The following is a 26,595-nucleotide window of genomic DNA, read 5'->3' as shown; positions in this document are numbered from 1 at the left end:
ACGTAAATAGTAATTTGCATATTCCTTGCGTAAACAAACGGAAGCGCCACCTAGCGGCCAGCCAGAAAATTCAGCCTAAGATACGATGGTGTAAAACACTTACACCTGTCGGATCTTGGGGAAATCTATGCGTAACTGATTCTCTGAATCAGGCGCATAGATACGACTGAGCGCACTCAGAGATACGTATCAGGAGATAGGCCGTCGTATCTCTTTCTGAATCTGACCCAGTGATTTTTCATATATTATTTTCAATAATCGCATGTAACATCCAACAGGCCGCTAGTACACAAGTTGATTGAATAATCAACTTGGGTACATTCAACCTGCCTATACATGGTTCGAATCTCAGCCAATTCAGAGATTTGGCCTGTCTATGGCCAGCATTAGCCAAATGTTCTTCAGTAAAGAGCTTTTTCAGAAGTGTACTCCTCTGTAGTAGACAATCAGAATTTATCATCTCCTGGTTGGACTCCAAAAAAGTGAATTCTGATTTCTGTTGGTTACTGCCCTTCAGAGTTAGGACTTCTTATTAAAGACAGATTCCGGGTATTGATCTTTTTACATTGTTACATTGCAAAGAGGTAAAGTTAAGGCCGCTGACGTGTCACATAGGGATAGAGACCAGCATCACCTTTTACCTACATGCTAAAGGTCAAACTGAACAGGCTGTTCAAAAAGAACTGTCAGATGGGAAAGCATTCATCTTCCAAAATGTATTTAAAGAGGAATTTCAGGTTTGGATATTTTTATATACTCGAGTATAAGCCGAGTTTTTTTGTGCTGAAAATGCCCCCCTCGGCTTATACTCGAGTCACCTTTTTGCGCCTGATCTCCCGGACTTTGGGGACCCGGTATCGGCCAGCCGTAGGTCCCCTGGACCCCAAACTTGTCACACATGTAGCCCCACTCAAGTGTGCAAAGTTTGTTGTTCGGGGGACCTACAGCCAGGGAGCACCGATTTTTTTTTTTTTTTTTTTTTTAATCTTTCAAAGCTGGGCACTCCTTCCATAGACTCCCATGTTAAACGGTAATTTCTATAATAAACTGGTGAATTTGGGGACCTGGTACCAGCCAGTTGTAGGTCCACCTTGGCACACATATAGCCCAACTTTTCCTCTACAAGTGTGCAAAGTTTGTTGTCTGGGAGACCTACGGCTGGGGAGCACCGATTTTTCAAATCCGGGCACCCCTTCCATAGACTCAATGTTAATCGTCAGTCTAGGCATGGACACAGTGAGGCATGCAGATGGACACAGTGAGGCATGCAGATGGACACAGTGAGGCATGCAGATGGACGCCCTAGGCTTATACTTAAGTCAATGCGTTTTCCCAGTTTTTTGTGGTAAAATTGGGTGCCTCGGCTTATATTCGGGTTGGCTTTTCCTAGAGTATATACGGTAGTTACCTTAGTCCAGCTTGAACCAATGTAACTACGCATATACCCTACTTGTGGGATCCCCCTGAAAGCTGGAAATCACTATAGTAGGTACCTCTACTACAGTGATCTCCACTAGCTTTCGGGGTCCAGCGCTGAGTGGCTTCCCTGCTGCGTTGTGAACACAAGAAGTCACCCGCTCAGCACGAGCGCCATTCAGGGATTGCTTTGCATTTTCCCGAAGAATACAAATCTCTCCCTGTTTGAAACAGGTGGAGAGGCAGGATGGTGAAATCGCGCTATCCACCTCATCCAATCAGAGCATTCTTTGCATTTATTGCAGTCTCTGAATGGTGCTCATGCTGGGTGGGCCAACTCTTGTGTTCACAATGCAGCAGGGAAGTCCCTCAGCATGGGACCTGGAAGCTAGTGGAGGTCACTGTAGTAGGGGTGCCTACTATGGTGATTTCCAGCTCCCAGGTGGGTCCCACAAGTATGGCATATGCGTAATTACATTAATTCAAGCTGGACTAATGTAACTATATAAAAATATCCAAACCTGCAATTCCTCTTTAAATACATTTTCGAAGATGAATGCTTTCCCATCTGACAGTTCTTTTTGAACAGCCTGTTTAGTTTCACCTTTAGCATGTAGGTAAAAGGTGATGCTGGTCTCTGTCCCTATGTAACGGAAGGTCTTCAGTTTGCCCTTTTTCATGTCAGCAGCCTTACCTTCACCTTTCTGTTGTGCCGATGATGCAGTAAATCTAAAGGCATAGCTTTGGATGGAGCTGAGGGCAGTTAGTACCACTGTCAGGTATTTTTTTCCCCAGGGGGAATATTCACTCTCTTCATTTAAAGGTGAAACTCGGAAAATTAGAATATCATGCAAAAGTTAATTTCACTAATGCAACTTAAAAGGTGAAACTAATATATGAGATCATTACATGCAAGATAGTTCAAGCCGAGATTTGTTATAATTGTGGTGATTATGGTTTACAGCTCATGAAGACTCCAAATCTCAGAAAATTTGAATATTACATGCAATCAATAAAACAAGGATTGTACATAGAACAATATCGGACCTCTCAAAAGTATAATCATACATATGTACTCAGTACTTGGCTTGGGCCACTTTTGCAGCAATTTCTGCCTCAATGCGGCGTGACATGGAAGCGATCAGCCTGTGGCACTGCTGGGGTGTTATGGAAGACCAGGATGCTTCAATAGCGTCCTTCAGCTCTTCTGCATTGTTCGGTCTCATGGCTCTCATTTTTCTTTTGGCAATGCCCCATAGATTCTCTATGGGGTTCAGGTCAGGCGAGTTTGCTGGCCAATCAAGCACAGTAATCACACGGTCATTGAACCAGGTTTTGGTGCTTTTGGCAGTGTGGGGGAGGTGCTGCTGGAATATGAAGTCAGCATCCCCATAGAGCTTGTCTGTGGAAGAAAGCATGAAGTGCTCCAAAATCTCCTGGTAAACGGCTGCATTGACCCCGGACTTAATGAAGCACAGTGGAAGCACACCAGAAGATGACACGGCTCCCCAAATCAACAGACTGTGGAAACTTCACACTGGACTTCAAGCATCTTGCAGTGTGTGCCTCTCCACTCTTCCTCCATACTCTGGCTCCTTGGTTTCCAAATTAGATGCAACATTTTCTCTCATCAGAAAAGAGGACTTTGGACTACTGAGCAACAGACCAGGTCTGTTTTCCTTTAGCCCAGGTAAGACTCTTCTGACGTTATTTGGTGTTCAGGAGGCTTGACAAGAGGAATACGACATTTGAAGGCCATGTCCAGGATCTGTCTGTGTGTGGTGCTCTTGATGCACTGACTCCAGCCTCAGTCCACTCCTTGTGAAAATCCCCAACACTTTTGAATGGCCTTTTCCTGACAATCCTCTGCACTATTTTCTTCCACACTTTTCCCTTCCACATAACTTTCTATTAATGTGCTTTGATACAGCACTTTGGGAACATCCAACTTCTTTTGCAATTACATTTTTATTTTTTAAATCAAGACTTTTTATTTTTATATAGAGATCTATCTCTATCGTTATCGTTGACAGTGCTAGCAACTGTGACCGTTATCACGGCATAACCCAGGAGCACCCTCTCTGCCCAGCCTCCATGCTGGATGCGGACAGTAGACTCTTGGGAGATAAATCGGGACCATGCTCCACCGCGATTAACGCTGTACAGTCGCGTTTCGCAACATAAACATGGCCTACACCACCAACTATGAACCTTGATGTAGTCTTCTGTTCTCCTTCTCTACTCCTATTCTCATGTTCTCCGTCCTTCTCTTCTCCTCCTTTTTCTCATGTTCCTCTTCTCTCGTGTTCTCCGTCCTTCTCCTCCTCTTCTCTCCTGTTCCCCTGTCCTTCTCCTCCTCTTCTCTCGTGTTCTCCGTCCTTCTCCTCCTCTTCTCTCGTGTTCTCCGTCCTTCTCCTCCTCTTCTCTCGTGTTCTCCGTCCTTCTCCTCCTCTTCTCTCGTGTTCTCCGTCCTTCTCCTCCTCTTCTCTCGTGTTCTCCGTCCTTCTCCTCCTCTTCTCTCGTGTTCTCCGTCCTTCTCCTCCTCTTCTCTCGTGTTCTCCGTCCTTCTCCTCCTCTTCTCTCGTGTTCTCCGTCCTTCTCCTCCTCTTCTCTCGTGTTCTCCGTCCTTCTCCTCCTCTTCTCTCGTGTTCTCCGTCCTTCTCCTCCTCTTCTCTCGTGTTCTCCGTCCTTCTCCTCCTCTTCTCTCGTGTTCTCCGTCCTTCTCCTCCTCTTCTCTCGTGTTCTCCGTCCTTCTCCTCCTCTTCTCTCGTGTTCTCCGTCCTTCTCCTCCTCTTCTCTCGTGTTCTCCGTCCTTCTCCTCCTCTTCTCTCGCGTTCTCCGTCCTTCTCCTCCTCTTCTCTCGCGTTCTCCGTCCTTCTCCTCCTCTTCTCTCGTGTTCCCCGTCCTTCTCCTCCTCTTCTCTCGTGTTCTCCCCTCTCATATGTGCTTGGTCATTGTCGGGATTCTTCTTTCGCTTGAATGACTTGGCTATGAGCCCAGGAGAGCTTATTATAATTGCAGGTTGGCTGTACAACTTTTTAATCTATTGTAGAGGACCTTCTCTGCTCCATAGGTAGGAGTTCTATAGCTCACTGGAAGGCCTAACTGAACTTGAGATAACACAAAAAACGCTGGACAACTCTGGATTTTTTTTGACCAATATTCCACGAACGTCTGTAAACATGCATAAGTCAGCAATTACATTTTGAGGCTACCCTCCTTATGGAGGGCGTCAATGATGGTTTTCTGCACAACTGTCGGCTCAGCAGTCTTTCCCATGATTGTGATTCCTACTGAACTAAACTGAGAGACCATTTAAAGGCTCAGGAACCATTTGCAGGTGTTATGGCTTATTTTGCTGATTAGAGTGGCACACTTTGAGCCTAGAATATTGCACCTTTTCACAATATTCTAATTTTCTGAGATTAGTAATTTTGGGTTTTCATGAGCTGTAAGCCATAATCATCACAACTATGACAAATCACGGCTTGAACTATCTTGCTTTGCGTGTAATGAGTCTCTCATAAATTAGTTTCACCTTTTAAGTTGCATTAGTGAAATAAATGTACTTTTGCACAATATTCAAATTTTTCGAGTTTCAAATGTATCCTGGTGACCACTGTCCAGATATCATTGTTGTTCGATTCTTTCTTTCCCAGTGACAACCGCTCACCCTCCATTCTTGTGTACTGTAACACGAACAGGAAGTGAGGTGAAATCTGCCCAGCAATTTGGTAGAAGTAGTCCTCATTCCAGGCCTATCCAGAATTAATAAAAAGTTTTGGTGTGAGGTTGGCCACAAAAACAGGATTTCCCTTTTGTTTGGACTTATGGGTCTCATGCACCCACTTTTTATAATCCATTGGAGACGTGGACTTTTTAAATCTTTTTTTTTTTTTTTTTTTTTTTGACCAGTTGTGCAACATGCTTGTAATATAGCTTAAGGGCACGGTACGTTAGAGGGTCACAGAGTTTGCAGGCTATGGTGGAAAGTTACAGAGGTCAGCTGCATGACCTTAGAAGTTTGTCTTTTTTTTTTTTTTTTTAGCATGTGTAATGGTGTGTTTTTTCTGCTTTTTAATTTTTTTTAGATTCACCATTTTTTTTTTTTTTTTTATTTACGTTTCTTGCTACATAGCTATAAAACTTGCAGATAGATGGTACATTTGCAGGGTGCAGTTGGAATATAAGCGATACCCATTACTACTCTTAAATTTAAAATTTTCTGTGTTTAGTGACAGCGAACACAATACAACTCTGCCGCAGGTGTGCCACTTTGTTGAATACATATAATCGTGCAGATTATGGAGATCTTGCAAAAGTGTTCTTGGCGTGGCTCTTTTTTATCCCAACGAATTGTAAGGATTAGTAATTTAAGAAACAGCAAGAATTTGGATGAGGGCTTGCTGATACCGTGCTTGTGTTTAGAGGCTTTTTTTTTTTTTAAAGCGACTCCCTTTTAAATCTTTCTAAGGGACTCGAGATTTCTACTCTCAAGTTCCCAATTTGCCTACCCCTGATGTAGCAGGAGGTGTTCGACTCCATGGTGGACAGTGAAAGGATCGGGATCTGTTGTGCAGAGAGCTGGAATTTCGGAGAGATATGAGTAACTAGATATAAGCTATTACTGAAATATCACTTTTGAGTAGACTGAGCCTTAAAATTAAGAAACCTAAGTAGAGAGAATCTATGGTGGCTTTAAAATGGGTACTGGACATTGACTCTTTAGGCCTTTAGGCTCCCATCCATGTACTGGGCCAAAATAACGTTTGAACCAAAAAAGCATTGCCTAGCCTGAAAGGACCAACTTTTTTTCACAATGGTCACATTGCAGACACGTTCATTTCCACTGGAAGGACTACAGATAGCTGGGCAGGGAGTGTTGCACCCGAGTAGATAATGTCTACTTCATTGGCTTGGTAGTTGGTGACTGATTCTTCTTCTTTCAGGTTCTTCTTCCTCCTTCATCTTCTGCTTTCTTTTCTTTCTTTCTTTCTTTCTTTCTTTCTTTCTTTCTTTCTTTCTTTCTTTCTTTCTTTCTTTCTTTCTTTCTTTCTTCCTTCCTTCCTTTCCCTTTCCCTTTCCCTTTCCCTTTCCCTTTCCCTTTCCCTTTCCCTTCTCTTCCTTCTCTTCCTTTTTTGTTTTTTTAATCTTATGAGATGCTCTCGGAAAGGAGTGGAGTCCAAGGAACATTTTTGGACAAGGCTCAAAGATAGCTACTAAGTTGACATTCCTAGGTCGACATGTGGCCATGGATTATACAGTGGGCATATTGTAATCTGGCTTTTTTGTGAAATTTGTACAGTAAAGGCTTCTTTCTGGCAACTTCACCATGCAGCTCTTTTTTGTTCAAGTATCATCGTATTGTGCTATCGTATTGTGCTCCTTTACAATATGCCCAACAACACCTTGACATGCCTCATAGGCTTTTTTTGTGGCATTGGCACAGTAAATGCTTAATTCTGGCAGCTCAACCAGGCAGCTTTTTTTTTGTTCAAGTATCGTTGAATTGTGCTCCCTAAAAACATCCACACCATCTTTTTCCAGAGCAGCCTGTATTTCTCCTCATGTGGCTTTTTCTTTGTATCCCAAACAGTTCCTGTGACAGTTGTGACTGAAATCTTTCTCGCTCTACCTCTCCTTGGCTTGGTATCAAGAGATCCCCAAATGTTTTACTTATTAAGTGATTTAACAGTACTGACTGGCCTATTCAAGGCTTTGGATATCTTTTTTTATCCTTTTCCATCTTTGTAAGGTTTCATTACCTTGTTACGCAGGTCTTTTGATTGTTCTTTTCTACCTTCTCATGGCTTAGTGTCTAACCTGCTTAGTGCATCCATGTGAGAGCTAACAAACTCCTTGACTATTTATACACAGACACTAATTGTGATTTAAAAAGCCAAAAATGTGGGAAATTAACCTTTAATTGCCCTTTTAACCTGTGTGTGCCACCTTCTGTGTATGTACCAAGGCTAAACATTCCAGGGTATGTCAACTTTTTATCAGGGCCATTTGGGTGATTTCTGTTTATTATGATTTTAAAAGGATCCAAAAAAACGATGTGATAATAAATGGCTTCGTGTGATTTCTATCCTTAAATAAAAGTCATTTTTTTTGGCATGATCAGTCACAATTTCTGCCAGGGTATGCAAACTTTTGAGCACAACTGTAGGTTATGATCAAATCAACACGTTTTATGTGGACATGTTTCTAATATCTTGTTGCTATTCAGGATTCCTGAACTTGTATTCTAATGGAATCTGTAGGGCTGCGGAGCAGATTAAGAGGTGACAGTAGATTTGGCTTAAACATTTTATACAGAAAACTCCTGGGAGACTCCAGTGCCAACCTAGTTTAATGCTGGTTTGATTTCATCTCCCAGCTGGCGTAGAAATGCATCGACTGCTTGAATTTTGTCCTTGAAAGGTAGAAAAATGAGTGCCCTGCTCAGCATGCTTCGCGAGCGGATCGAGAGGTGCCAGTTCATTTGACTTTAGAATTTCATAGCGAAGTCTCCTGGGAGGCTCCGGTCCGGTGCCAACATAGTCAATGATGATGTCATTTTCTCTTCTTGCTGGCTTGGAAATACCTTGGAATCCATTAGTATCCAAGTGTGGTCCTTTAAATGTAGAAATTGACCACCCCTCCGCCTACGTCCTTCACACCCTCCTCTCAATTAAGCAGCCTGAACACAACAACCACTTGCTGTCCTTGTTTGCTCCATTTACAAGCTTCTGCACTTCTAATATTTTCTTTGTTGCCTTTTAGGACCTCCCTGCCGGCCCCTATGATCTCTAGAAATAATTTCAGCGTGTGGAGCATATTAAAAAAATGCATTGGACTGGTAAGTCTTACAATAATTCTGCTATGGGCTTTAACCCCTTCATGGCCACAATATGACATGATAAGTCTGTGAGAATGTTATTTTACCAGGAGAGAACTAGGAATGTGCAGCTGTGTGTGTTCTCCTTTCCAGACCTGCTTTGAATCAGAAAATGTAGTCCTATAGTTATTGTCAAATTAAAGCTAAGCTCCAGATTTTCCTTTAGTCTTCTTGCACAGCTGCAGGGGCTCCCCTCCTGTACTTATCTAGTCCTTTCCTTCAAAGCCAGGCCGTCCCTGGATGGTCCTTTTCATTCATTGGATTTCAGTTCTTTCACCCATGAATCAATATCATGTGAGAGTTTCTGAGAGCAGCCTTAAAGGGCTTTTCCACCTTTTTTTTAAGTTTATTAAAAGTCAGCAGCTACAAAAAGTGTAGCTGCTGGCTTTTAATAAACTGACACTTGCCTGCTTCACGGCTCCAGCGACGCGCCGGCCGGGGCTCCGCTCCTCGCCCCCCCTCGCCGGCCGGCGTCTTCATTTCTAGTGTGGGCACCCGGCAGTGACAGCTTTCGGCTTCACGGCCGGGCACCCACTGCGCATGCGCGAGTGGCGTGGCGCCGTCCGATTGGACAGGCGCTCGCCTATAGGGAGGGGCTGTGAAAAGGCGATTAAGCTAATCGCCTTTCTAGCCCCTCGGCGGAAGGAGGAAGTGGGACAGGAAGTCCCCTTCTCCTGAAGCCCCCACTCCCCCCCCCCCCAAAAAAAAATTACATGCCAAATGTGGCATGTAAGGGGGCGAGGAGTGGGTTAAGAGGAAGTTCCATTTTTAGGTGGAACTCCTCTTTAAGGTGAAAAAACATGCAATGCTTACAAGCCCCCCCCGTTTACTTACCTTAGCCCTTGAAAGTCCCGCTTCGTAAATGCACTGGCTTCTTGGCCCGATCTTGTTGGCTGTTCTCGGCTCTTCATTGGATGATTGATAGCAGTGCAGCCATTGGCTCCCGCTGCTGTCAATCAACTCAATGACGCGGGGAGGGCGGGGCCGAGTGATACACTTGGTGGCTATGGCCGCCGACTGAGGATTGGGGCCACTCTGTGCAAAACGAACTGCACAGTGGAGGTAAGTTGACATGTTTTTAAAAAAAAAAAAAAAAAACTTTACTAACCCTTTTAAGGTATGTCTATTCCTCCAGGCTGACATCAAAACATGTTGGCATTTGCATAAACCCACCCAACAATCCACAGGTTAAACTTAGGCTTTAATTGACACATACCAACCTTGCTGAACTTCGTCTGGGCTTCTAAGCTGCAAAAAAAAAGAAGCTCTGGTCAAAAGGGTTAAGGATGAATTGCCCCATGGTCTCTTAGGCCAGTGCGGATTTGCTTTAAAGCTCATTTACTGCTTGCTAGGAATAAGTAAATACTTGAATGTCTATAGCAGCCTTCCCCAAACTTTCCGCCACAGAATAAATACATTTCAGGTCTCATGGAACCCTAGCTTTAATTTAATAATTGGGATCAGAGGAAAGAGCGTATCACATTACATTGGTGATCAGTAGGAATATTCCCACCTTTACGGTGGTGGTGAGAATTCCACCCTTACAGACAGCTAAAAAACTCATAAATGACTTGCAGCTGGCTTTACCAAGTGGTAGTGGATCTGGAATTATGCAGACACCATCAAGTAAGAGGTCAATCGGTCATAGCGCAAGGAACCCCTTAGTAACCCCCTGAGTAACTCCTAGAGTTCCACATAACCCTGGTTTGAAAATGGTTGTTCCTTAACCACTTAAGGACCCCTTCACGCCGATATACGTCGGCAGAATGGCACGGCTGGGCACAATCACGTACCTGTACGTGTCTCTTTAAGCCCAGCCGTGGGGGGCACGAGCGCGCGACCCAGTCCTAAGCTTCGTGACCGTGCCCGCGGACCCCGTGTCCCGCGCTCGGTCACCAGAGTGCATTTTTATAGCACTTTTTGCTGTGAAAATGACAATGGTCCCAAAAATAAGTCAAAATTGTCCGAAGTGTCCGCCATAATGTCACGGTCACGGAAAAAAACGCTGATCGCCGCCATTAGCAGTAAAAAAAAAAAAATTATTAATAAAAATGCAATAAAACTATCCCCTATTTTGTAAACGCTATAAATTTTACGCAAACCCCTCATCTGAGCCGTTCTGGCTGGGGGTTAGTCCGCGTGCTCGCCCTTTTTTCCTTGAGACTACATCCCTGCGGGACGCATCTCCCCGCAGGGATGTAGTCCCAAGTGGGGGGGGGTGAGCATGCTGACTAACCCCCAGTCAGAACGGCTCGGATGGTGGGGGCAAGCTTACTGAGGAGGAACAGGAAGTGAGAAATTCAGACAAAGGAAAAAAAACATTTAGAAGGGAAACTGAAGGAAAAGGTAAGTGAAGCAACAATGCACTAGCTTAAAGGAACAGATTTAGGGAAAAAAAAAACAAACCTTTCCAACCCCTTTCACCTGACCACAGGTTCACTTTAAAGATAGATTTGAAAACTATTTTTGTGACCTTTACAGTCTAAAATTTTGCCCACCACTGGTCTTCTATTTTGTTCCGATTGGCACAACATTGCCAGCAGCAAGCAAAGCTAAAACCTCTCCAGCTGGGCATGGTAGTTACTTGTGGATCCTGTGCAGGTGTATAAAAATGAGAATTATACCCTGGCTTACGGTTTTTGGTTTTACAGAAAAATTGTGATGTTCCTTATTATGTTATTGTGTGCCGTGGCTGGTTTCCCAGAAGGCAGGAAAGCAAATTAAAGTATGTGAAATGCCAGTAGAAATAGCGTGGAATAACCTAGATGTGTGTTTGGAGACAGGTGGCAGATTTTGTGTGTTTGAAAGCTCTTTAGAAGCAGCCTGTTAAGTATTGAATTTTAATCTGTGTGTTACATAACAGACAGATTGATGGCACCTGGCTGCTTGTGCCCATTCCCTGCTATGTTCCCTCTGTTGTACATTAAATAATGTTGTGTAATTATACCCAGCAAAGCTTTCTCTCCTCATACTACTCCTACAATGAGATTGTTGCTTGTTCCAAAACAAAGTCCTGAACCCACGATGCCGAGGCGAGACTAATCTACATAATGTGCAAAGCCATTTTTAAATGCTAAAACGGCAGTATTGTGAACACATTGGCACATTAAGCTGGCATGGTATAAGCAAGATCAACAAGTACTAGACCCTCAGGCCTAGATTTACGTACGGCCGCTCTACGTTGCGCGGGTGTAGCGTACCGTATTTACGATACGCCGCCGCAACTTAGAGAGGCAAGTGCTGTATTCACAAAGCACTTGCGTCCTAAGTTACAGCGGCATAGCGTGAATGGGCCGGCGTAAGCACACGTAATTCAAAGTAGGCTGGTAGGGGGCGTGTTGTATTTAAATGAGGCTTGACCCCATGTAGATGGATGGCCAAACGAACGGCGAATGCGCGCGCATTCTCAGTATCACGTCGTATTTACGCCCAAAAATACGTCAGCTCAATGCCGGTGACGTGAACGTAACTTATCCACAGCCCTATTCGCGTACGACTTGCGCAAACGACGTAAAAAGATACGCTTGTTCCGACGTCCATACTTTGCATGGGCTGCGCCACCTAGAGACATGCTTTATCTTTACGCCGGCGTATGTCTTAACGTAAACGGCGTAACTAATTGCGACGGGCGTACGTACATCGGCGTATCTTGCTCATTTACATATTTGACGCGGAAGTCAAGGAAGCGCCACCTAGCGGCCAGCGTAATTATTGCTACCCAAGATACGACGACGGCGTAGGAGACTGACGCCGCTCGTATCTTGGCCAGATCTATGCGTAACTGATTCTATGAATCAGGCGCATAGATACGACGGCGGCCATTCGGACTTACGACGGCGTATCTGCAGATACGCCGTCTTAAGTCTTTGTGAATCTGGGCCACAGTGTTCTAAAAACGTTCAATGCCCCCGCATGTAGATGTTTAAATGATACATTCACCCTTTGGAACATGTTACATGTTCCCACCCATATTTAAGGTGGAACATGCAACATGTATTAACTCCTGCCCCCTGTCCCCTTGACTACCCCCTCCTCCCCTCAGTGTGACAGCGGGTGGGGAATCTTCTCCCTATACCCACTGTCACAATTCAAAAACAGCACAGCCGTGCAGAGCTTCACCCACACGGCCGCATCATTTATAAACAGTGAATGAATAAACTGTGAATGAATAAACTACAAGTACCATCAGCATCCCTGCAGATGGCTTGTAGTTCTGAATGAACTGCAAAGGCAATGATGAGCGCCACTTTAGTTCATTCAGAAGCCCTGCAGCTTTCAAACCGATCGCCTGTATGGAGGTATGAGCTGAAAGCTGCAGGGGTTGTCTGCAGAAGCCTGACATTGCACCCCTCATCCTCTGATCAGGGGGTGCAATGCTTTCCAGGCTTCTGCAGGAAAACATAATAAATGCAAAAAATTTTTTCTGCAAAAATGTTTGCATTTATTACTTCTTCTAAAAACCTGAACCTATCCTTTTAAAGCTAAAATCATCTCCTTGAAAACCAGGAATTCTTCCACCTCCTGGTGATGGTCATGTGACTGTAGCCAAACAATATGTATACAATACACTACTACAGTCTGCAAATCTTTGCACGCTGCACGCTTTGCATTCCTGCTACAATATATAATTGCGACAGAGTCTAGGAAATATTTGCTTGCCCCCTTTGGCTTGATTTTCATAGGCAGATGAGCAAGTTTGGTAGCTTTCAGCAGATGCAGCTAAACTTTCACGTATTACAAGTTTATGCACATACCTATGGGAGTAGAAGCAATCCCGCGTACAGTTTGTGCCCATCGCCGTATGTCTCAAAGAAGACACCGTGAGCTCAATGTCCAACCCCCTAAGCACTCTCCATGGTTGGTATTAGTATTCAGCATATAGAAGATAAGTTTTAAATCACATTGTTGATAAGTCAATGTTGCTTTCTCCCATGAATATTTTTTCAGTTTAAATTGCCCGCATTACCCTTGCGGCAGAAATGGATTTCTCAGTCCCGAGAGTCGCCCGCTCTAACCTTGTTTTCTTTTTTTTGTTCTTCTCCCGGCCTGCAGGAGCTGTCGAAAATCACCATGCCGATCGTTTTTAACGAGCCGCTGAGCTTCCTGCAGCGAATCACAGAATACATGGAGCACACATACCTGATCAACAAGGCCTGCTCCTGTACAGATCCGCTACTCAGGATGCAGGTCAGTACCTGACACGTACACGCATACATTTTCCAGCAGGCTTCATCCCCCCTCTGTGCTGGAAGAGGTGACGCTTAAAGCCTGCATGCCAGCATTTCACCGCGGGGTACCGACAGTATTAGGCAGTGCTGATCCTTAAAGATTTGCTGTCAGACCTCTTAAACAGCACAGAAGTTTTTGGTTTGCAGATTTGGAACTTGTGATGGCAAAACAGACACACTTTGTATGTCAGACTTGACCAACAACAGGGTCACCAAAATTAAACGCATGACTTTTCCTTAGAACAGAAAAGAGACACCATAGAAGAAGCTGAGGTTTAGCGATTCAGCCATGACAAGTTATTGCCAGTGAGGGCATCGCTTCTGTGACTGGCCTGGCCTTATAGCAGACTTTCTCTAACAGGGTTCTGTGGAACTCTAGGGTTCCTCCAGAGGTTCAAGATGGGGCTTGGTCCCGGCCAGCCTAGCGCGTAGTTGAAATTTGGCACGTACTCCCTGCACAGACTGGGGTGACCACTGGATCTAGCTTGCCCAGCCTGGCTGTTGATTAAAGATCTCTGCAAGAAAAAACTCCCAGGGAAAAAAACAGAAAAGAAAATGCTACGGAATCAAAGGTCCCACTAGGGAACTTGGTCCTTACTCCTCAAAGAAATGGATGCGTATAGCAGAGAGTGGGGTTTTAAACCAGCTAGGACTGCACATAGGACTGCTTTGTTTCTTTCTGCCTGGTGTCCTCCTACTGTAGGTGGCACTATGAAACCCTGTTTAGTCATGAATAGAGAAGAGAAGCTGTGTTGGTAAATGAATGGTAAGAGAAATAGGATTTTTGACTCACCGTAAAAAATGATATTCCTGGAGATTGGATACTGGACAAAAAAAGCTTTAATTTAGTAGCAAGTAACAGTAGAAAGATCAGAAGAAAAGAACAGAGAAATATGACCCATTTCCCATAATGTACTCCAAGAAAGTAATCAGAGGTTCCTTGAGCAATGAGAAGTTTCTGTTCTCCCCGGGTTTCACACTGCGGAGGCATGAGAGGCGCTTTTCAGGCGCTTTACATGCACTATTTTTAGCACTTAAATGCCTGAAAATCGCCCCAGTGTGAAAGGGGTCTAAAGGATAAGTTCACCTTTTGACAAAAAATAATAAATGCAGGTTTGTTGCAGGTAAAAAATGTGTATCTGTTATTTTTTTTGTTTTGGGAGCCTTTAAAGTATTGCACCCGCTATCAGCAAATTGCTGATGCCATGCAGGTCTCCTGCAGATCTGTCACTGTATACAGGCTTGCTTGTAGCTTGTATGAGGAAGCCAATACATTCTGACAGGAAGACTCAAACTACCACAGCGCTGTGGTAGTTCATTAAAAACTACAAGCCGACTGCCGCAAAGGCTGACGGACCTTGTAGTTTTCCATTCAGAGCACTGTGTGAATTATTATTATTTTTTTATTATTTATTTTTTACATTTCGACTGCTAGCTGTCACAGCGGGTGTTCGGGGGGCGGGGGTGGTTCGTTTGCAATATGTTACATGTCATACCCGTATTCAGGGTGTAACATGTTCTGAAAGGTGTACTTGTCCTTTTAAATACATCACCCTCCCTTTCACTTGGTATATCTAAACCGAAAAAGAGAAATGCCATATAATGCAGCTTACCAACTAGAGGTAGACCGATATGGGTTTTTCTCTGGCCGATACCGATGCCGATATTTCAAAATTGGGGCGGCCGATGGCCGATATTTTAGGCCGATTTTGCTGTTTGGAAATTGGTGCAGGCTCCGCCTCAGCAGGGAAGGAAGACAGAGCTATTGCTGGCAACGATCTCCTGCTGGGGGGAGTTACATTAGTCAGGCGGCAGTGTAAGCCAATCATTGTTGCTCCCTGTCCCTAATACAGCACGCCGAGGGAGGGGGCGGGGCACGGCTGGCGGCGCGATGTCGGTGCAATCTATGTCCCTTCTGTGGTGGCCGTGCAGATGGAGAAATCGGATGGGAGTGGGAGCGGGGTCAGTACTGCAGGGCAGGTGGCCATGCGGGCTGGACACTTTTGCCGCGAATCGGCCGATTCCTTCCCAAAAATCGGCCGATGCCGATTTCACAAAAACGGTCGAATATCGGCCGATATATCGGTCGACCTCTATTACCAACCCTTAGTTGTGGTGGTTGCGTTAGTTTTATTTTTTTCATGGTTTTTCCCTTTATTTTTGCCTGGTAATTGTGACGGTAAGACAATGTTAGTCCCAGGATGACTCGTTTACCCTCCTGTATCAGGACAACAGATGCTACAGATCCCTGCCCCTCGCCTATTCTCCATAGGAAAGATAGCCAAAAGCATTGCCATTGATAACACCCAGCAAAGGCAGATGGCACAGGAAGTTAAAGACTCACCAAATTTCTGCCATCATCAACAGGTATCTTTTAAACTTGAACTTGTCGAACAGATACAACAAAACCCTTTCAGTAGTATACTTGCCATACCAACACAATTGTTGAGGTTTACATCTCTAGTGATCAATCACGAAGTACAAGGAGAGAAACATGAATTTTGAAATAAACCAAGGATGTATTAATAGGTTAAGTAAATGTTTCCTGACCTCTAGAATCCGTAGCTGTAGCTTTCAACGAGTGAAGCCTTTCAATCGGGGAATTATAGAGTGCTTTTATATATCTAGATGGCTCTAAAGCCAGCAATACATGGGTCGAAATGTGCCTGGCTCATCAGGGACCTGGTGAATTTCAATCCAGGTATGGGCAAGCTGATTGTCCTCAAGTGGTTTCATTGATCAACTTGGGTGCAACCAGCCTGTCAGATTTTTTAAATGTGATTTACTGCCAGAAGCCGCTAGCAGTATTTGTTGTGTTCTGCCAGTCGGGAAGACTCCCCGCCAGCAGCAGACACACCTATGGTGGAAGGAAAGAAAACCAAATCTTCTGAGGGCTACCTAAAGAGAGCCGTCCACCTACATATAGAATTAATGGCTCATAGAAATGTATAGATATTTATTTAATAACGCATCATTTTAAGCTGAACACCAGGCAAACCGCTAAATACACCCAATTAAATAATTTCTTCGAGAGATGTTTTTCTTGCCCCAAGGATTTGTATTTCTGACCATCCATTTCTGAGTGTCAAACGGCAGAGTCCTGTCTTGCAGAGGAGGAGACCTGATTTTTCTCTGCTGCAGAGGAGAGCATAGAGGTCTCAACACTCCCCCAGCCTGTCCTTGGGAAAAGAGGAGCAGCAGCAGCAGACAGATGAGCTGCTCTCTCCTCCTATCTCTATGTCCAATACAAAGTTAAAGTCAGGTCCGGTAGCAAGGTAAAATATAAATGCAATGATGTTTTGCCTAAAGTTCAGCTTTAGCGATAAAATGTACCCAATAATGAATTCTACGTTTAAAAACCTTTTTTCTTTGATGACACATTTTCTTTGGCCATCTTCCAAGCTGGGACTTCGATCTTGGCTTGTCATCGTTGACTTCCACATTCCAGCATGGAACACTTGCACCATGAGTCATCCATAAAGGCATGGCTCATCCAAGTGTAACCGATACGCCCTTTGGGAACCCACAGGCAATATACATAATAAGCATGTTCCACAATAGTAAATACATCATCTGATATAAGACCACATAGAGCAGTCTTTCTCAACCTTATTATCCCAGAGGAACCCCTAAAATAATTTCAGGTCTCATCGGGGATCAATGGGAAAATGTCCCTTACGTTGGTGGTCAGCAAGAGGTTTGAACCACCTCCGTGGCGGTCAGATTCCAGCCCTACAGGCTGGCTCTACCAAATGGCATTGGCCATGGAACTATGCAGGAACCATTTAAACAGGAGGTCAGATCGCAAAAAGCTCAAGGAACCAATAGCAATAGCTGAAGGAACCCTAGGGTTCACTGGAACCTTGGTTGAGAATCACTGACAGAGATTTACATTATATGAGGGATCAAGAAGTGGCCAGGACATGTTGGATGTGTGACCTTTTTATATCATGTAGTGCCATTCACTGAATCCCAACAGTGCTTCTTCCTGTTGTAAAGGAGTCGTCTTTTCCCATTGATTGTAAACTCAGTAAGGAGGGCCCTCTGATTCTTTCTGTATTGAATTGTAATGTAACTGTACTATCTGCCCCCCCCATGTTGTAAAGCATTGCGCAAACTGTTGGCGATATACACATCCTGTATTATAATAATAATAATGTGGCATATGTAGTGTAGTACATGATGCATTGCAGGCGGTTCCCTCAGGGGAAGGCATCATTTACACTTTTATGTTGGGGAATGTACGGTAAAAACATGTGACAGCAGAGTGGGGCCATGGGGCTTTACATAGGGACCCCTTATTAAACTGAGTGGATTGGGCACAATAGAGGGGGAGCTGCATTTAGAAACTCTGATTGCTTCTACTGTGCTTATGCTAAACAGCAGGGACACTGTCTGGACATTTTGCCAGGATGCTATGGGGGTTTTTGAACACCCCTGACCCCCCCCCTTATCTACGCCCCTGGGTCCCCTAATTAAACATCCGACTTACAAAAGACTCCTACTTACAAACAGAGGGAGACAACAGAAAGTGAGAGGAAATCTACCTCTAGCAAGGGAAATTCACTCCTGTAAGATTTATTATGGGAAAAAGGAAGGTTCCTCCACTGAAGCTTTATCACCAAGGCTTGTTTCCACAACAGCCCAAAATTTTCCAAATCTAATTGTCATTGGGTGAGAAAGTGAGGTGAAATCTTCTGAACAGGGGCACAGACAGAAAAACTGTGACAGGGGTGCTAACCCTTCCCTATAATATCCAAAAAGCTTAAAAAAAATGTTTTGGGCTGGAGCTACACTTAAAAATTTTACTTGTTCCGACTTCCAAACAGATTCAACTTAAGAACAAACCTACAGTCCCTATCTTGTTTGTAACCCGGGGACCACCTGTACTGATCCCGTCTCCCCCACCGTTCAAATCCACATTTGAAAACTGATTTTCTTCCTAAGATTTGGCACGGTTTATGTTCTGCAGACTCTTCCACTTTCCTGCGCCCTACCTGCTTCTTGGATTACCAGTGAACATCATCTAATGGGTGAAGCCCATTCTGTACTGGTGTACCCACCAGTTTGATTTCAAAACCTCTACTTTTACTATAAACCTGATTCTGAACATCCCCATGCCATGCATTAGCTAAATATAAAAGCAGGTCAGCGTAATAGCCAGGCAACCAGCGTTTTTCAAAGCTATTGCCATGACAGCCCACATATCTCTTTCATGACGGGTTTCTTTTAAAGGAAAGATAAAAAAAAAAACCTTACTAGCTATTTTTGTATGTGTTTACCCTTGTCATTGTTCTTATAAGCCAAGTGTTTATGGGATAATAAGGTTGTCCAGGTGAGAACACTACACCCACTTCTATAACATGCATGAAACTAGACACTGCCGCTTTATGTAAGCTTGTCCTGGATACACCTAGATCGGTGCTGTTCCCATGGCTGTGAAAACAGCTCTGACCTGATCATTCTCCCACAAGTGTAGTGGCATCGTGCCTGGGATTGTACGATGGAATTCGGAGCATGCAAAGAAGTATTTCAGGCGTGGTGCTCGGATCTGGAGGCTAGAAGAGGACAAGCATTGTGTGATCTTACAATGTTTCTATAGTTGCTGCTCATGTTGTGGTCCTGTCAATTCCCTGGAAAGCGGGAACATCACCGACCATAGGGGCTGTTTAATGGGTAACTCCACTTTCGCTGGGGGGGAAAAATATCAAATGAAACTAATATAGTGTATACAATTGTGACACAAGTCATATTGTAATTGAATGTTATTAAAAATGACCTTTCCTTTTTAATATACAACAGCTATAATTTTCTGTAAAATGCAATATTGACTACCTGGAGGTGGGTGTTCTGTTCATCCTTTCATTTTCAATCTGCAGCCGCTGTAATTTTCTATAAAATGCAATATGGCAACCTGGAGGCCTACTGTAAACAAATGGAGTACAGGACGCCCCCCCCCACCAGAAACATAATTTCCTGCTTGTCTGATTTCCCAGAGGTCTGCACTAACATACTAGTCAGATTTCAGGCATCCCCTGCAACAAAACTTTGATTTTTGGAGAGATACTTTCAATAGGAACACGTCTAAAGGGATGCATGCCCAGCAGATTTCCTCATTTAGTGCTCTGCATCTGCACACCTGACGGTTAATTATGAAACCACTCCCGTTAGGGCTCTTTCACACGGGAGGCCCGTTCAGGTCCGCCTGCCAGTTTTTTTAGCGGACCTGAACGGGCGCTCCGTGCTCCTCTATGGAGCGCGGATGTCAGCGGTCACATGCCTGCTGACATCTGACTCGCTTCGATCCGCCAAAGTGAGACGGAGGAAAAACCTACTTTTCCATCCGTCTGGCGGATCGGATCGGGTGAACACGGACAGACGGTCCATGTTCATCCGATCCCCCCATAGGGGAGAGCGGAGAAAAGACAGGGCGGTCCCTGCACAGTGTGCGGGGACCGCCCTGTCATCCGCCGGCTTAGCGGGGATCAACAGAGCGATCCCCGCTGAGCAAGCGGAGGTGCACGGGGCGGATCATTACTGATCCGCCCCGTGTGAAAGGGGCCTTAGACCCACTCAAAATGGAGGCACAGACAAACACAGAGGGATTTCTTCAGAATAACAAAGGGAGGAATTTACAACAACGTTTGTTAAAATCCCTGCAGTGTACATAGATCACCCAGGGGGGGGGGTTATTTTTTCCTCAACAAAAGTGGAATTGATCATTAAAGGGGTTTAAAAGACTCAGGGTTTTTCACCTTCATGCACTCTATGCATAAAGGTGAAAAACTTTCTGTGCTGCCCCCCAGAGCCCCCCTTTTTCTTACCTGAACCCGATCGTTACTGATCGGCAATAAAAAAAAAAATATATATATATATATACATACCGTAGATCTATTAAAGTGTTCTTTGAATTTAGATAAACGTTTCTTGTAGTGGGGGCTTCAGTAGTACGAGTCATTGACCCAGACTAGTACAAAGATCACAGGTTCTGACTTCACGGGCCGAATTCTTGTTTCATGTCAGGGATTTAGAAAGCGCTGAACATGGAGGATCAGCAAGACTGTGCCAGAAAACTGGAGGCAGTCAGTGATGACCGATTTTTTTTTTTTTTTTAAGTGCATTTTTTTTCAAAAGATTTGCACCAGGAATGCAAGTACAGCATAGGTAAAGATGTTTATTTTAGCACAGTACATAATAATCATCTAACTGAGGCGCATTGACCCTCCTCGCAGCAGTTAAATCGCATAGCTGGTGTCAGAAGTCACCTACGTATGGTAGGATCTGTACGTGGCAAGACACTGCGGTTTTCCCAAACACTCTAGGAGCTCTTTGTGGTTGGTGAATAGCGATCCAGCAAGGATCGGGGAGGGCTTAACCTTTCTTGTGCCTTCTCCATAGAAAGTGAAATGTCACCACAATTACTCAGAGTGACAGCAATTGCCATCACGTTTCTGCAGCTTTCACAGCAGAGAAAAACACCAATTCATATAATGACAATAAGATAAAGTGTATTGCTTAAAAAAAAAAGTCCTCCCCAGATAGCTGAGTTGATTGCGGTCGGAAGATGAGTTCTGTGGATTACTGTACATGGTTTTAAACCTATTTTTTGTATATACACTGACCATCCATAACTTTTTGACCACCTAACTAATATTGAGTAGGTTCCTCTTTTGCCATCAAAACGGCCCTGACCCGTTGAGGCATGTAGGCAGATTCATAGAGAGTTACGCCGGCGTATCAGTAGATACACCGTCGTAACTCTGAATCTACGCCGGCGTTAATTTAAGCATATTCTGGAAACCAGATACGCTTAAACTAGGCTAAGATACGAGCGGCGTAAGTCTCCTACGCCGTCGTATCTTAAAGTGTAATTTTTAGGCTGGCCGCTAGGTGGCACTTCCGTTGAGTTCGGTGTAGAATATGTAAATGACTAGCTACGCCGATTCACGAACGTACGTGCGCCCGTCGCAGTAAAGATACGCCGTTTCCGTAAGAGATACGCCGCGTAAAGATAAAGCTGCCCCTAGGAGGCGTATTCAATGTTAAGTATGGCCGTCGTTCCCGCGTCGAAATTTGAAAATTTTACGTCGTTTGCGTAAGTCGTCCGTGAATGGGGCTGGACGTAATTTACGTTCACGTCGAAACCAATACGTCCTTGCGGCGTACTTTGGAGCAATGCACACTGGCATATGTACACGGACGGCGCATGCACCGTTCGTAAAAAACGTCAATCACGTTGGGTCACGAGTAATTAACATAAAACGCACCCCACCATCCTCATTTGAATTAGGCGCGCTTACGCCTGCCGCATTTACGCTACGCCGCCGTAAGTTAGGAGGCAAGTACTTTGTGAATACAGTACTTGCCTCTCTGACTTAAGGCGGCGTAGCGTAAATACGATACGCTACGCCGCCTTAAAGATGCGCCGCCGTACCTGAATCTAGGTATTGGTCTCCACTAGACCTCTGAAGGTACGCTGTGGTATTTGCCACCAATTCTTCAGTAGCAGATGCTTTAAGTCCTGTAAGTTGTGAGATGGGGCCCCTATGGATTGGACTTGTTTTTCACGCACATCCCACAGATGCTCAATTGGATTGAGATCTGGAGAATTCAGAAGCCAAGTAAACACCTCCTGGTTGTGTTCCATAGACCATTTTTGAACCTGCAGTGTGGCAGGGTGCATTATCCTGCTTAAAGGACACTGCTATCCAAGAATAGGGTTTCCATGAAGAGGTGTATTTAGTCGGCAACGATGTTTAGGTAGGTGGCATGTGTCTAGTAACATCCACATAAATGGCAGGACCAATGTTTCCCAGCAGAAGCATCATACTGCCACCGGCTTGCCCTCTTCCCCATGTAAGTGAGACGAGTGATGTAAAAGAAAAGGCGATTCATCAGACCAGACCACTTTGTTCCATTGCCCAGTTGTGATGCTCATGTGCCCATTGTAGGCACTTTTGGCTGTGGACACGGCATGGGCACCAAGTGATGCTTTAAACGCATCAATTTTAAACTTCAGGAACAATCCCTGGAATTCATAAGGACTAGTGCAGACAGATTTTGTGAAAGTGTCTCATGTGCCCCCTAAAGGGGGCACAGTGTGCACCAAATTCATGTACCGTGTTTCTCCGAAAATAAGCCTGGGTCTTATATTAATTTTGGCAATAAAAGACACAGTAGGGCTTATTTTCGGGGTAGGTCTTACCATGTAATGTGCTCCCCCTTCTCTCCCCCTCGCCTGACAGGAATCCCCAGTGTGAACTGAGTTAAAATGCTTGTAAAATCCTATAATCCACTCTATTAGAGTATTATATAATGTACAATGTGTGTGTTTCTGTAATATAATTGTGCCAAATACCTTCATTATAGCGCCGCTCTGCGCTTCTGTGACCCGCCGGAGATCTCTTTCCGGCATTTATATTACAGAAACACACACATTGTACATTATATACTACTGTAATAGAGGGGATTATAGGATTGTACACGCATTTTAAACTAGGGGTTATTTTCGGGGTAGGGCTTATATTGCAGCCCTCCTGGAAAATAATGCTAGGTCTTATTTTCGGGGTAGGTCTTATTTTCGGGGAAACACGGTACCTGTCTAGAACCTGTACTTGAACTTGGCGCCACTTTTAGGACACACGAGACACTTTTGTTAAATCTGTCTGTACCATTGTAATCCATGCTATTCACGTAACCTGTCAGTAGGCATAAAGCTGTGGCTGATCAGTGTAAATGCCCATATTACACCATTTTAAACAGTTTAACCAAAAATATTCCTCTGAAGGTGAATAAAACTTTAGATTGTGTCTAGTTTATTCTAACTGCAAAGTACATGCAGGGCTGTCTTAATGCATGGGCACTGCCCAGGGGCCCCAGGTGCATAGAGGCCCCCATTATAATCTTGCATTACATCATACTTGCCAACTGTCCTGGATTTGCCAGGACACTCACGCTTTTTACTAAGTTGGCCCGAGATGGCCATGTCCCAGGCAGCATCCCAGAACCTGTACTGTGCCCTCCTGATGCCAGTATTGTGCCCCTACAATTTTTACTGTGCGTAAATTGGACCAGGCTGGTATGGGCCCCAATGCATTACTTTGCCCGGTGGCCCATGACACTATTAAGACAGCCCTGAGTACATGCGCTTAACTTGAAATTTTAAATACTCCAACACACTTCCAAGTCTAAACCTGGAAAAAGTAGAAGGTTTTCCTGCATGCTTTTCTTTGTCATCAGCGTGGTGTCGTGGAGAAGAGAGGGCACAAGCACATGATTTCAAAGGTGTTGGGTGCTTAAATTGGTAATTCGTAGCTTGGTTGTGCCCTCCTGTCGGTACAAAAGTTGGCCAAACTTGGTTGTATTTAGTAATTAAAGCGCTCTTTTGCTTTTTTATGATAATTTCTAACACTTTGTGTGCCATTCTTTTATCCTTTACAGTCTGTGGCTGCCTTTGCTGTATCAGCTGTAGCATCTCAATGGGAGAGGACTGGCAAACCATTTAACCCTCTTCTGGGGGAGACCTACGAACTAGTAAGGTAAGTTGTGGCAATTTCGGGGAGGACTGACCCAAGTGCTTTCCCGTGACTGATATACTTACTGTCTCTTGCAGGGAAGACCTGGGCTTCCGGTTTATATCTGAGCAAGTCAGCCATCACCCTCCCGTTAGTGCCTTCTTTTCCGAAGGCCTGAATAAAGACTTCATCTTTCGTGGTTCTATCTATCCAAAGCTGAAGTTCTGGGGCAAGAGCGTAGAGGCCGAACCCCGGGGAGCCATCACCCTAGAGCTGCCTAAGTAAGTCTTAATTTGAGGGGCTTTTTTGTACCAGAGACACACAAGGGGCACTAAACTTACAAGCTTTGGTATGTAAAAAAAGATCACTAGATATATACAGTGTATTGGGACGCCAGCGTTTACAGGCACATGAAATTTAATGGCGTCTTGGTCCATAAAATTCAATATTGAGTTGGCCCACCCTTTTGCAGCTATACCAGTTTCAACTCTTCTGGGAAGGCTGCATACAAGGTTTAGGAGGGTGTCTATGGGAATGTTTGACCATTCTTCCAGAAGCGCATTTTTTAGGTAAGACGCTGATGTTGAATGAGAAGGCCTGGCTCGCAGTCTCCACTCTAACTCATCCCAGAGGTGTCCTATCGGGTTGAGGTCAGGCCAGTCAAACTCGCTTATCCATGTCTTTATGGATCTTGCTTTGTGCACTGGTGTGCAGTCATGTTGGAACAGGAGCATGAAAGTTGGGAGCATGAAATTGTCCAAAATGTCTTGGTATGCTGATGTTTCTTTCACTGGAACTAAGAGGCCAAGTCCAACCCCTGAAAAACAACCCCACACTATAATCCCTTCTCCACCAAATGATTTGGACCAGTGCACAAAGCAAGGTCCATAATGAGCGAGTTTGGGCTGGAGGAACTTGACTGGCCTGTGCAGAGTCCTGACCTCAACCCAATAGAACACCCTTGGGATTAATTAGAGTGGAGACTGTGAGCCAGGCCTTGTTGTCCACATCAGTACCTGACCTCACAAATGCACTTCTGGAAGAATGGTCAAACATTCCCATAAAACCTTGTGGACAGACTTCCCAGAAGAGTTAAAGCTGTTATAGCTGCAAAGGGAGGGCCAACTCAATGTTGAACCCTACAGACTAATAGCTAGATTCATAAAGAGTTACGCCAGTGTATCAATAGATACGCCGACGTAACTCGGAATCTAAGTCGTCGTAAGTTTAAGTGTATGCTCAAACTGAGATACACTTAAACCTAGCTAAGATACGACGGCCTGCGCCGTCGTATCTTAGGGTGTAATTTTTCCGCTGGCTGCTAGGTGGCGCTTCCGTTGAGTTTGGCGTAGAATATGTAAATGACTAGATACGCCGATTCACGAACGTACGTGCGCCCGTTGCAGTAAAGATACGCCATTTCCGTAAGAGGTACGCCGGCGTAAAGATAAAGCTGCCCCCTAGGTGGCGTAGCCAATGTTAAGTATGGCCGTCGTTCCCGCGTCGAAATTTGAAAAATTTACGTTTGCGTAACTCGTCCGTGAATAGGGCTGGACGTAATTTACGTTCACGTCTAAACCAATACGTCCTTGCGGCGTACTTTGGAGCAATGCACACTGGGATATGTACACGGACGGCGAATGCGCCGTTCGTAAAAACCGTCAATCACGTCGGGTCACGAGTAATTTACATAAAACACGCCCCCCCCCATCCTCATTTGAATTTGGCGCGCTTACGACGGCCCCATTTACGCTACGCCGCCGTAAGTTAGGAGGCAAGTGCTTTGTGAATACAGTACTTGCCTCTCTGACTTAAGGCGGCGTAGCGTAAATACGATACGCCGCCTTAAAGATGCGGTGCCCTACCTGAATCTGGCTATAAGACTGGGATGCCATTAAAGTTTATGTGCAAATGTATAAAGGGCAGGTGTCCCAATACTTTTGACAATATTGTTTATCTGAAGCTTTCAGGAAATTGAGGGTATTTTAAAATGAAAGTTGTATAACGGGAAAGACCATTTAAAAGCTACAGCTGACCTCTTGTCAAGTAATCTAATAGAAAAAAACAGACTATTGTCTTGTTCATGGCTCCTCTTGCCAGACATGCCAGCTTAAATGATAACATCTCCATAGCAAGTTTGTTAACGTGTTTGAATGTTTTCTTGTAGCTTCTTATCATAGTGTGTCTTTTTTGTTTTAGATTTAGTAGATTGATCTATTAAAGTAGTAAAAGCATGCTTCCAATATTTTTTAGTAAGGGATGTTTCCAATATTGTTCTTTGAGTGGTGCCAATTATCTTCTGTTGGTCAATAAAAATTGTATGCACTTTCCATTTGAAGTCAATGGCCTAGATTCAGTTAAGAGTTAGGCCAGCGTATCAGTAGATACGCCGACCTAACTCAGAATCTGCGCCGACCTAAGTTTAAGTGTATTCTCAAACAGAGATGCACTTAAACCTATCTAAGATACGACGGCTTGCGCCGTCCTATCTTAGGGTGTAATTTTTAGGCTGACCGCTAGGTGGCGCTTCCATTGCGGTCGGCGTAGAATATGT

General features: G+C 44.4%; 1 protein-coding gene across 2 annotated transcripts in view; it reads left to right on the top strand.

Moving 5' to 3' along the window:
* OSBPL2 (oxysterol binding protein like 2) overlaps positions 1 to 26,595 on the top strand; it is a 153,073-nt gene that overhangs the window by 109,797 nt on the left and 16,681 nt on the right. For both annotated transcript variants that reach the window (XM_040331194.1, XM_040331193.1), the window contains exons 4-7: positions 8,185 to 8,260; positions 13,352 to 13,486; positions 23,968 to 24,065; positions 24,140 to 24,322. In XM_040331194.1, the coding sequence (XP_040187128.1) occupies positions 8,185 to 8,260; positions 13,352 to 13,486; positions 23,968 to 24,065; positions 24,140 to 24,322 (492 nt within the window). The remainder of the gene's footprint in view (positions 1 to 8,184; positions 8,261 to 13,351; positions 13,487 to 23,967; positions 24,066 to 24,139; positions 24,323 to 26,595) is intronic.

The sequence above is a fragment of the Rana temporaria genome, chromosome 12, assembly GCF_905171775.1.
Source record: "Rana temporaria chromosome 12, aRanTem1.1, whole genome shotgun sequence".
NCBI classification, from domain to species: Eukaryota; Metazoa; Chordata; class Amphibia; order Anura; family Ranidae; genus Rana; species Rana temporaria.
The sequence above is the reverse complement of the archived record's forward strand: the minus strand, read 5'-3'. Positions and strand labels throughout refer to the sequence as shown.